At 36.4% G+C, this 12,422-nt stretch overlaps 2 protein-coding genes across 2 annotated transcripts; both read left to right on the top strand.

The window, feature by feature from the left end:
• Positions 1 to 1,473: 1,473 nt before the first annotated feature.
• Positions 1,474 to 2,487, top strand: LOC127502472 (trace amine-associated receptor 1-like). The gene has a single exon (XM_051875410.1). It carries the CDS (start codon positions 1,477 to 1,479, stop codon positions 2,485 to 2,487), a length of 1,011 nt encoding a protein of 336 aa, XP_051731370.1. The 5' UTR covers positions 1,474 to 1,476.
• A 7,401-nt stretch (positions 2,488 to 9,888) lies between these two features.
• Positions 9,889 to 10,799, top strand: LOC127502468 (trace amine-associated receptor 4-like). Its single transcript, XM_051875406.1, has 2 exons — positions 9,889 to 10,475; positions 10,730 to 10,799. Exons 1-2 carry the CDS (start codon positions 9,889 to 9,891, stop codon positions 10,797 to 10,799), a joined length of 657 nt encoding a protein of 218 aa, XP_051731366.1.
• The last annotated feature ends 1,623 nt before the right edge of the window (positions 10,800 to 12,422 follow it).

Here is a 12,422-nt window from a genome sequence, read left to right as displayed (position 1 = left end):
ACCGTGTTTAAATGCTGAGTGAATCTGCTAAAATATTTACTAGTTTAAGCTTACAGTTAAAAATAGGCCAACTAAAACATTCCTTGTTCTATTATTTTTACTTGTGTTGTTTAATGCAATGTTTAATTAAATGCAGCGACACAGAATGCTTAATGTTAGCTTTATTGCTTGTGTTAGGCTACATGAGAAAATTATTTTTGACTAGCCTACCTCATGTAGGAGATTTAATGCGGGTGTGGGTCGGGTCGCAGTTTTTAAGTCAAACAGGTTGGGTCGGGTACGGGCTAAAATTAGTGTTTTTGTCGGATATCGGGTTGGTGTGCTGTTAATAACTGCGGGTGCGGGGCGGGTGCAGACTTTAAAGCATATAATAAAGGACTTCTAAAGCAAATGGGTTATTGTAAGAAAAATAACCCATTTAAAAACTTTATAAATTAAAATAACTAGGTCCCGGCAGATGACCGAACACATACTGTGCAGATCGACTTGGGCTACAAGAGTAACGCATGACACGATATATGACATAGGATGTAGGAGTAGCGTATGCTTAGACGCCTCTCATGGTTCAAACAAATAGGGCTGGGAAACAAACTCAAGCTCAAGGATATCAAAATCCTCTGACATTTGTCTTTAAACGTTCTTGTTTTAGACTTCTAATTCATGACCAGTGTTTTGTTTTGCTCTATCCTCTGCTTCCGTGTTCATCATTATGTCATGCGTCAGGTCAGAGGTTACTCTTCCACTGCAAATCGATGCGTACGGCCATCTGTCGGAAGTTATTATAGTTGATAAAGTTTTAAATATGGATATTTTTCTAACAAAAATCCATCACTTCGCTTCAGATGGCCTTTAATAACCCCCTGGTATTTATTGTTAAAAATAAATGTTTACTAAGCAGTCTTGGGTGGGTGGCATGGGGACAACGATGATGCTTTCTGTGTCACAGACAGTGAGGTGACAACAGTTGTAATGCTAATTAGAGAAAGCGCTGCATTTTTTTGGGACAGCTTTTGTACATCGTTGAGAAAAGGCAATCCCATTGGTGACAAAAGGGAGGTACTATTGGGAGTTTGCTTTACTATAAATCTGGGCTCTCTGACTCCTAGTGTGCCTTTGCCACTTAAAAAAAAAAGAAAAGAAAAAAACAGGTAAGGGCTTGGATGGTAAAGTCATGCTAGTGAAATTTGCATATTAAAATAAAGTCATCTGTGTTCATTATTTCATCAAAACCTACGTACAGTTTAGATTTTCTTTGTTTATTTTTTACTTTGTTTTTGAATATGCCTAAACTGATTTTATTGTTCACTTGTTATTTGTGTGCAATTAGAAAAAACAATTTAAGAGCTTATACTGTCATTATGATTACAGTAGAAGGACAACAATATTTGAAATAACTACACAATATGCTTAATTGTTTGCTAGTGTTGGCAGCTAACCTTTTCCTTTATTACAGATTGGTGCATCTGAATTGTGTTAATGGATGCGCAAATCAACATCAGCCAAAATGGAATCCTGGAAAAGCCTTTTCTTTGTTATGAGTTTAGTAACACATCTTGTCAGAAGTTTGTCTATCCTTTGGAAACGCGAATATTACTCTACATCCTTTTTAGCGTCTCTTCAATTGTCACAGTCATAGGAAACATGTTGGTGATCATAACGGTCATTCATTTCAAGCAGCTTCACACACCAACTAACTACCTCATCCTGTCGCTGGCCGTGGCCGATCTGCTTGTAGGAGGAGTTGTGATGCCACCCAGCATGCTGCGCTCCATTGAGACGTGCTGGTATCTGGGAGATTTGTTCTGTAAATTACACAGCAGTCTTGATGTGACTTTGTGCACTGCATCAATTTTAAACCTCTGTATCATTTCTTTAGACAGATATTATGCCATATGTCACCCCTTTCAATATCACCGTAAAATGACGTCACTGGCCACACTAGTTATGATTATTATCTGCTGGACTGTTTCAGCTGCTCTGGGGTTTGGCATGATCTTCATGGAGCTGAATATTCTTGGCATTGAAGATTTTTACTATGAGAACATTGATTGTGATGGAGGCTGCTTTGTGTTTCAGAGTAAAGCTGGGGCTACTTTATTCTCATTAATCTGTTTTTACGTTCCTGCAGTTGTCATGCTCTGCATATATATGAAAATCTTACATGTGGCTAAAAGGCAGGTGCAGGCCATTCAAAGTGTGAATTCTGAATTAAAAAAGGAGGGAAAAGCCACTAAGACTTTAGCCATCATCATGGGCGTGTTTCTGACTTTCTGGATACCTTTTTTCCTTTGTAATGTTATCGATCCCTTCATTGGGTATGCTGTACCTCCATTGCTGTTTGACTTGTTTTTGTGGGTTGGATATTATAATTCCACGTGTAATCCCATAGTGTACGCCTTCTTTTACAACTGGTTCAGACAAGCATTCAGAATCATTCTATCCAAAGGAGTATTTCAGACTAATTCTTCAAGAACAATGCTATTGTAATAATGAAACACTTTACATAAAAATGCATTTCTTGTTGTTTCATTTTTTTTTCTCATTGCAATTCAACAGAACCTTCTTAGTGCAAAACAGATCTGTTTTTAAAACACTTTTATGTGATTTAAGTGCCTGCATATATGTGTGCTGTGGGCCCTTCTGAGTGTGTAAAAACTGCATGGTCAGTGCTAGAAGATCACTCCAAATAGCATGAGAAAATATTTAAAAATTGACACTTATACATATAAAGTTCTAAATGACTGTCCATTTTACTGTATATCATTTCTAAAAACAAATTCAACATGACAGTAGCACCAAGCACATATTTCAGAAAATTATTTTGAGTAAGATGTAAGACACCTTTACTCAGGTATTTGTAATATACTTCTTAGTTATGTTTACATAGTTTATTGTCTACTGTAACTACTTTAGACTATTTAAAACAAAATAATATACTGTATTTAACAATGTTATTTTATTTAAATAATATGAGTTTTAGCTTGCTAGGTATAATTTTTTTTAATGCAGTGGTTCTCAAATCTATTTCTACAGGCCCCTCACTATCTGACACCCAGTTAAGTTAGTACAGCACTCAACAATTGAGCTGATGAGTTGAATCAGCATGTTAGATAATCAATCTGCTGCAACAACAACAACATTGCAAATAAACAATGTCTTCCCACAAAAAGGAGTGCCATTTGTGTACCCAACATTTAATGAAGTGCACTAATTATGTGTTTTGCAAGCTTAAATAGCCTATATATTCGTCCAAAAACTAATTACAAACATATCATATTAAAGAAAAATGTGATGATTGTGTATTTTTTTTAAATAAATATTTTAAAGGAGTATATGCATTAAAACATTTCAGTACAGTATGAATTATATTTAAAATATTTCTAAACAAAAATGTACAAACATCAGAATTTTATAGTTAAATAATTCAGGTCCTTGAATCTGATTGGCTGAGAAGCCTTCCAGAAGTGCTGGTATGGCAGAAGAGAAAACCCACTATATTTTTCAAAATACTCTACACTCACCATAATGAACAGCACTGTGGAAGCAGTGGAGTCATTCAGGTTCCTGGGCACCACCATCTCCCGGGACCTAAAGTGGGACAATCACATTGACTCAATTGTGAAAAAGGCCCAGCAGAGATTGTACTTCCTTCATCAGCTGAGGAAGCTGCTGACACAGTTCTATTCAGCCATCATTGAGTCTGTCCTGTTCATCTATAACTGTTTGGTTTAGTTCAGCCACCAAATCAGACATCATGACACTACAACGGATAGTCTGGACAGCGGAGAGGATTATTGGTGCACCCCTGCCCACCCTCCAGGACCTGTAGCCTACTCTTTCAGAGTGAGGAAAAGAGCAGGTAAAATCATCACAGACTCCACTCACCCCGGCCACAAACTATTTAAGCTGTTGCCATCCGGACAGAGCCTCAGATCACAAGGACCTCTAGGCAGAGAAACAGTTTCTTCCCACATACTATTTCCCTTTTGAACAGTTAAATGCCTTCCAAGTGCAATACCCCACTTTTTGTGCAACATCTTTATAAATTCATTTAGTCCATTTATTCATATTATTATTCACAAATCTGTAAATATGTTCATTATCTGTAAATATTTATTCTGACTAAACCTATCTGTGTCTTTATACTTTTTTTTTTTTTTTTTTACATTTGTTATTCTTAAATGTTTTTTGTACTGGAAGCTTCAATACCAAGGTAAATTCATTGTGTGTGCAAGCACACGTGGCATTAAATGGTTAGTTCACCCAAAAATGAAAATAATGTCATTTATTACTCACCCTCATGTCGTTCCACACCCGTAAGGCCTTCATTCACCTTCGGAACACAAATTAAGATATTTTTGTTTAAATCCGATGGCTCAGTGAGGCCTGCATCGCCAGCAACAACACTCCCTTTTTCAATGCCCATACTAAAAACATATTTAAAACAGTTCATGCGAGTTCAGAATACTTTTTGTGCGCCAAAAAAACAAAATAACGACTTTTCAACAATACAGTGATGGGCCGATTTCAAAACACTGCATCGGAGCTTTCCGAATCGAATCAGTGACTCGGATCTACTATCAAACGGCTAAACTGCTGAAATCACGTGACTTTGGCGCTCCGAGTCACTGATTCGATTCGCAAAGCTCCGAAGCAGTGTTTTGAAATCGGCCCATCACTATTTTTTTTTTTTTTTTTTTTTTGGCGCACAAAAATATTCTCGTCGCTTTATAATATTAAGGTAGAACTACTGAACAAGCATGAACTGTTTTAAATATGTTTTTAGTACCTTTATGGATCTCGAGAGAGGAAATGTCATTGCTGTGAATGCAGGCCTCACTGAGCCATCGGATTTAATCAAAAATATCTTAATTTGTGTTCCGAAGATGAATGAAGGCCTTACGGGTGTGGAACGACATGAGCGTGAGTAATAAATGACATTATTTTCATTTTTGGGTGAACTAACCCTTTAAAGATCTTTCTGATTCTGATTACATTCACTGCCGCGTGCTTTTACCTACTGGAGGTACCAGGTCACAACACACTTTTGAGTTATTTCAATAACGTGGAGTAGCGTAGCGATAACAAAAAGGACAAAGTCCTAAATGGATTTGGGAAAACCCTGAATTATATGCCACGAACCAGAATCTTTAATACGGAAATCAGCGTGGAGGAAGATTTCTTATGTTATCAGATTTTCAGGTGAGATTATCGATTAATTCAGTTAACGTACGCCCTGAGGTAAAATGTTCAGTTACGATAGCAACGATTGCATTTAATTGTACAATGTAGTCATAACTAATGTACAGGACAGACATTCTCTTAATTTCATAATGTCCTTAAACATAACAACATTACCGACCACAAACTGACAAAAGAATGTGTGCTTGCTTTCGGTGTAACGTTACGATACCTGTGAGTTGTCCTAGACGTGGCGCGGAGATTGTCTTATTATTGGGGAGATGAGAGGGAGAAAGTGTAACGGCTAACTTGGATCACGTGAGGCAGCATATCATAACGTAAGTGTCCGCCATTTTGTGCTAGTCGGTTACAGTTTAATCAATTTCTTTTGGATTAGCGCCTTGGTCTTGTGAATAAATGTTCTCCTGAGTATATATAGATATAACTATCGCTAGTAAACGTACAGTAGACGGTTGCCATTCGCGCACTGCGTTCTCTCAATGGAAACTACATATAAGATTACAATAAAAACTTAATTGTAATTTAATACATATTTAATTCATTAAAATTATGTATTTTTTAACCTTCATTTATTAAAAAGCGCTTTATATCATCATCATTAGGCACAGCAGTCATAAATCATTACACAGTACAAGTCTAACCTGATAGAACACTTCATTTTTATTTTCATTAAACAACATACAATGTAACACAATATTTATTATTAAATTATTCATTTTCTCTTTATTCACTGAAATGCACAAAATCATTGTCATATGCATACATGCAGTTATAATTCAAGTCTTAACATAATTGGTAAAATCTGAAAGCCAAAGAAAGAAAACATAAGTATTTTTTACTTTTTTTTTTTTAGACAATATCATATTTTAAGATATTGATATAATATACTTAGGCCCGGTTTCACAGACGGGGCTTAGCCTAAGCCAGGATTAGGTCTTAGTTCAATTAGGATATTTAAGTATCTTTTATAAACTTACACTAGAAAAAAACATTACTGGTGTGCATCTTGAGACAAAACAATGGCACCGACATATTTTAAGATCTGTCAGTACAAGTTGCTTTCAGTTAAAACAGCTCAAACATTCATTTTAGTCTAGGACTAGCTTAAGCCTTGTCTGTGAAACCGGGGGAATATCACTCAATATTACTATTTAATGCTGCGTTCACGCCACCTCATATTTACCGGAATTTTGAGATGACAACATGTGACGTTATATTCAGAGCTGTTCATGTCCTCGGACTGGGAATTATGCGTTTCTATGGCACCACAATCAACGCCTAAATGAATCAGCGGTCAGGTGGTACAGTGGCCACGTCGTACACGTGGGAGCTTTCAGAAAACTCCCAGCCTACAAGCGGTAATTACGAGCTCTACAAGGACGTGATCGCTTTTTACAAGCTAGAATCTCGTAATTACAGGAACGCACCTAAATACTATGGTGATGCCGTAAATAACTCATAACTGTCGCAACATTCCCCTCCGCCTTTTCTTATAGAATTTTCATCATAGTACAATCTACATATCGTTCTCAACAAAAGTATTTAGCGTAAAACATGTTGACGATTAGCGGACAGGCAGTCGATTCATTAACTGATAAGCTATTTCCTCACAAAAGAGGTTTATTCAGTGTAGTGAAGCGTCTTCTCCATCGATATCCTAAAAAAAAAAATAAAAAAAACGGCCTCTGGTTTCCTTCCATGAGTACTGCCAAAGCCGCAGCGTTAGCTTTAGCTGTTTTGCTTTTTTTGCTAAAGGTTGCCGTTAATTTTCTGAACACGAATGACACATTTTCAGCTTTAAGGTGTGTGCGAGGTTTAAAGTCTGTTAATTTCTTGCCTGGTGTTTGCAAATATTTGACATACTTTAATAGTTTCTACTTGGGTAGAAACTTTTTTTTTCATTTGCTAATTTTCTTTTATTGTATTTGCCATGTTTTGATCCGTTTTCCTGTTGTATTGTTCTCCTGGCAGGAAGAATTATTTTATAATCATCATCATTTAGTTTTAAGGAGGTAAATAGTACTTATACATCTTGGTCTTCATGAAAATATAGAATTCTTTAGAATTGTTTTGGCAGTAAATGATTTGGGCGGGTTTTTGAGAGCTTTTGGGCTGCAAATCATCATCCCGATCTCTACTCAAATACACTATTAACTTCATAGCAGTCCAAGATGTTGCTGCTAGTGACATTCAAAAAGTGACATTTTAAAATTAGAAAGGCTTGTGTCCGTCTGTTATCAGTCTGTTAACTATCAACAGCTTTGAATCAGTGGCGGAAGAAAGTAGTTCCACAAACAAGAGGGTTTTTTCTTATATAGGCTTGTATAGATTTGTACCGTCCAAGTTCGAACTGTTGTATATGAGCATTTCACACTCGCAGTCGTGGGATATGGCTCCAAGCAGATAAAACAGTATTTAGTAATTTTCTACTATTTATATGAAAGTGGCTTTTTGCATTTGGTTTTGTTAGTTCCACCTCAATAAATTCTGTGTAAAATATCATAGCAAGCACTAACCACTAGCTAAGGTTACTGATCTTATGATTTAAAAAAAAAAAAAAAAAAAAATTCTGTAGTTTATCCGATTTTTCTCTGTACAAGTGCAATAGTATTACTTAACGTACAGGTGCTGGTCATATAATTAGAATATCATCAAAAAGTTAATTTTTTTATTATAAATTATTTTTAAAAATGAAACTTTCATATATTCTAGATTCCCTACATGTAAAGTAAAACATTTCAAAAGTTTTTTTAAAAATTTTGATGATTAGAGTGTACAGCTCATGAAAGTCCAAAATCCAGTATTTCAAAATATTAGAATATTTCCTAAGATCAATCAAAAAATGGATTTGCAAAACAGAAAAGTTAAAGTTCTTTAAAGTATGTTCTTTTGTGCACTCAATACTTGATCGGCAGGACATATTACAGCAAATGACTTGCTCCTAGCACAAATTACTGCATCAGTGAAGTGTGGAATGGAAGTGATCAGCCTGTGGCACTGCTGAGGCACTATTGAGCCTTCAGATCATCTGTATATTGTTGGATCGACTGTTTCTCATCTTTCTCTTGAAAATATCCCATAGATTCAGGTCAGGCATATTGGCTGGCCAATAAAGCACAGTAATATCATGGTCAGCAAACCACTTGGAAGTGGTTTTTGCACTGTGGGCAGGTGCTAAAGTCCTGCTGGAAAAGGAAATCAGCATCTCCATAAAGCTTGTCAGCAGATAGAAGCATAAAGTGCTCCAAAATCTCCTGGAAGATGGCTGCATTGACTTTGCACTTGATAAAACACAATGGACCAACACCAGCAGACGTCACGCCCCCCCCAAATCATTATTGACTTCAGAAACTTCACACTAGACTTCAAGCAGCTTGGATTCTGTGCCTCTCCAGTCTTCCTTCAGACTCTGGGACCATGATTTCAACATGAAATGCAAAATTTACTTTTATCTGAAAAGAGGACTTTCGACCACTGTTCACTGTCCAGTTCTTTTTCTCCTTAGCCCAGGTAAGATGCTTCTGACGTTGTCTCTGGTTCAGAAGTGGCTTGGTAGTCCTTTTCCTGAAGATGTCTGAGTGTGGTGACTCTTGATGCGCTGACTCCGGCTTCATTCTACTCAATGTGAAGCTCTCCCAAGTGTTTGAATCGGCTTTACTTGACAGTATTCTCAAGCTTGCGGTCATCCCTGTTGCTTGTGCACCTTTGCCTACCCAATTTCTTCCTTCCAGTCAACTTTGCATTTAATATGCTTTGATACATCACTCTGTAAACAGCCACCCCATTCAGTAATGACCTTCTGTGACTTACTCTCTTTGTGGAGGGTGTCAATGATTGTCTCCTGGACCATTGCCAAGTCAGCAGTCTTCCCCATTAGTGTGGTTTCAAAGAACAAAAGATACCCAGAATTTATACTGTAGGGATGGTCATTTAATGAAACTCAAATGTAAATATTCTAATATTTTGAGATACTGGATTTTGGACTTTCATTAGCTGTACGCTCTAATCAACAAATTAAAAAAAAAAAACTTTTGAAATGTTTTACTTTACATGTAGGGAATCTAGAATATATGAAAGTTTCATTTTTTAAAATAATTTACAATAAAAAAATGAACTTTTTCACGATATTCTAATTATATGACCAGCACCTGTATTGTAAACTATCTTTTTAGTGAATTACCTATTTTATCAGAATAAAAACCTCTTTAAATGAAATGCAGTTATAGGGCCTTGTTGATCTTTTGTATGGTATTTTGTTGACTGTTGGGAAGACTATGTTACCTTGGAAATGGTGTGTGATTTGACAGGAGGGAGGTGGTTATAAAACTCTTGTGCTATAAATGTGCCCTATCTGCTTCATGATGTAGTTTTGGTTTATAGAAGGAAAGGTAAGATCTTGGATGAGAATCTGAAACAGAGATTTAATGTAAATGAACTGTTTTTATAATTGAATTATTATAACTCATAAGATTTCAGTGCTCTATATTGGTAATTTAAGTGCCACAAAAACAAAGTGATTTAAAGTATTTTTTATAACAAGGTTTTCTTGGCTTTATGCAGAGCACTGCTGCGTAAAGTTTATGCTCTGAATTATTTGTAATGATCATAAATTATAGAACTTGCACTTATGTTGCAGTCTGAAATTAAGTTCTCCCTTGTTTCAGACAGAGAAGCTGAATTGTGTAAATGGACGTCCGAATCATCAGCCAAAACGGAACCTGGGAAAAGTCTTTTCTTTGTTATGAGTTTAGTAACACATCTTGTCAGAAGTTTGTCTATCCTTTGGAAACTCGAATATTACTCTACATCCTTTTTAGTGCCTCTTCAGTTGTCACAGTCATAGGAAACCTGTTGGTGATCATAACAGTCATTCATTTCAAGCAGCTTCACACACCAACTAACTACCTCATCCTGTCACTGGCTGTGGCCGATCTGCTTGTAGGAGGAGTTGTGATGCCTCCCAGCATGCTGCGCTCCATCGAGACGTGCTGGTATCTGGGAGATTTGTTCTGTAAATTACACAGCAGTCTTGATGTGACTTTGTGCACTACGTCAATTTTAAACCTCTGTATCATTTCTTTAGACAGATATTATGCCATATGTCACCCCTTTCAATATCACCGTAAAATGTCGTCACAGGCCACACTAGTTATGATTATTATCTGCTGGACTGTTTCAGCTGCTCTGGGGTTTGGCATGATCTTCATGGAGCTGAATATTCTTGGAATTGAAGATTTTTACTATGAGAACATTAAATGTGATGGAATATGCACATTGTTTCAGAGCAGAGAGTCAGCTACTATTATGTCATTGACCTGTTTTTACGTTCCCTGCAGTTGTCATGCTCTGCATATATATGAAAATCTTACATGTGGCTAAAAGGCAGGTGCAGGCAATTCAGAGTGTTAATTCTGAATTAAAAAAGGAGGGAAAAGCCACTAAGACTTTAGCCATCATCATGGGCGTGTTTCTGACTTTCTGGATACCTTTTTTCCTTTGTAATGTTATCGATCCCTTCATTGGGTACTCTGTACCTCCACTGCTGTTTGACATGTTCTATTGGGTTGGATATTATAATTCCATGTGTAATCCCATAGTGTACGCCTTCTTTTACAGCTGGTTCAGACATGCATTCAGAATCATTCTATCCAAAGCAATATTTCAGACAAATTCTTCAAGAACAACACTAATGTAATAATGAAACAGATTATGCAAATGTATTTCTTGATATCTCCTTTTCTGATTGGTAAGAATTTGACCCTAAGATACAATTCTATACAACTGTCCTTTTTATTCATTTTTTGAAATATATAATATAAATTCAATACGGCTGTCAACAGTGGTAAAGCACTTAGTACTGTACACTAAGTAATTTGCACTAAGCACTAAATACACTAAGTAATTTGCACTGGTTGCCATTTGCCAATCACATCAAATTCAAGGCACTGATGTTTGCCTATACAGAACAACCAGTGGCTCTGCACTGCTGTACCTAAACTCACTACTTCAGACTTATGTGCCCTCCTGAAGCTTGCGTTCTGCAAGTGAACGGCGTCTTGTGGTGCCATCCCAAAGAGGCACAAAATCACTTTCATGGACATTTACAATGACTGTTCCATGCTGGTGGAATGACCACCAGAACTGACAAACTGAACTTTTTTTTTTTGTCTTCTATCTTGCTTTTTATAGCTATGCTGCTAATTCTCAGTTTTTAGTGTATATATGTGTATGTATGATTGGGAATCTGTATGTGTATTTATTTGTGAGTGGTTTAGTTGTTATTTACTTGTGAGTGGCTTTAACCAGACCTCAGTACTTAATTTTATTCCAGCTCATGTACCATGTTTTGGAATGACAATAAAAATCATTGAATCCATGAACCTACCTAAGTGAAGCCGAGCTGCTGAGTCTTTAGCCATTTTCAAGAAACGGCTGAAGATGCATCTTTTTCATCAACACTTGACCCATTAATACTAACACTTACTATTCTATTTTGTATATTTATTTATTTTTTATTGTACTGTGCGTGTATACTGTGCTATGCGTACTGCGCTAGACTAATGGGACTAGTCGCAGCACTTGCATGTTGTTGGTTTGATTGCTTCTGTTGTTCTCATTTGTATGTCACTTTGGATACAAGTGTCTGCTAAATGATTAAATGTATATCTGGACTATCAGCCCCTATCTTTTATTTGAGGAGATCCAGACAGACAGAGAGACTATGCATGAACATCTTCCATTAAAAGGTTTATTTGTTCACTGTTCATTTCCATTCAGCTCCCTGTGACTTTTTAAAGGCCCTATAAGGATAACGATATAGTTCTAAAAACAATTCTAAATATAAAAGAATTGCAGAGTCCACCCCACAACTATAACAATAATAGAACAGAGAAACAATATCATTGGATTCAGAATGATTTCCAGCTTATGAATGATAAAAACATTGAGAGCCAATCAGAATTTATCCTGCTTAAGTGATATTGAGCATTTAAAGCGGCAGATGATAAAACTGCAGCGCATGCTTATATAAACAGAAAAATATTGTATCATACATTGGTGTGGATGCTAATGTAGTTATCGTTAAAGTTATCTTTATAGTTATTGTTCTTGGTGTGAACAGGCCTTAAAGGTACAATATGTAATTTTTCGCTACTAGAGGTCACTTATTCAAAACAAAGGCATAGCTTGATGACACCGAGATTGAGTGCGGAATCATGGGA

The sequence above is a fragment of the Ctenopharyngodon idella genome, chromosome 20, assembly GCF_019924925.1.
Source record: "Ctenopharyngodon idella isolate HZGC_01 chromosome 20, HZGC01, whole genome shotgun sequence".
Taxonomy (NCBI): domain Eukaryota; kingdom Metazoa; phylum Chordata; class Actinopteri; order Cypriniformes; family Xenocyprididae; genus Ctenopharyngodon; species Ctenopharyngodon idella.
Note: the sequence above shows the minus strand (reverse complement) of the source record. Positions and strands in the feature narration are given on the sequence as shown.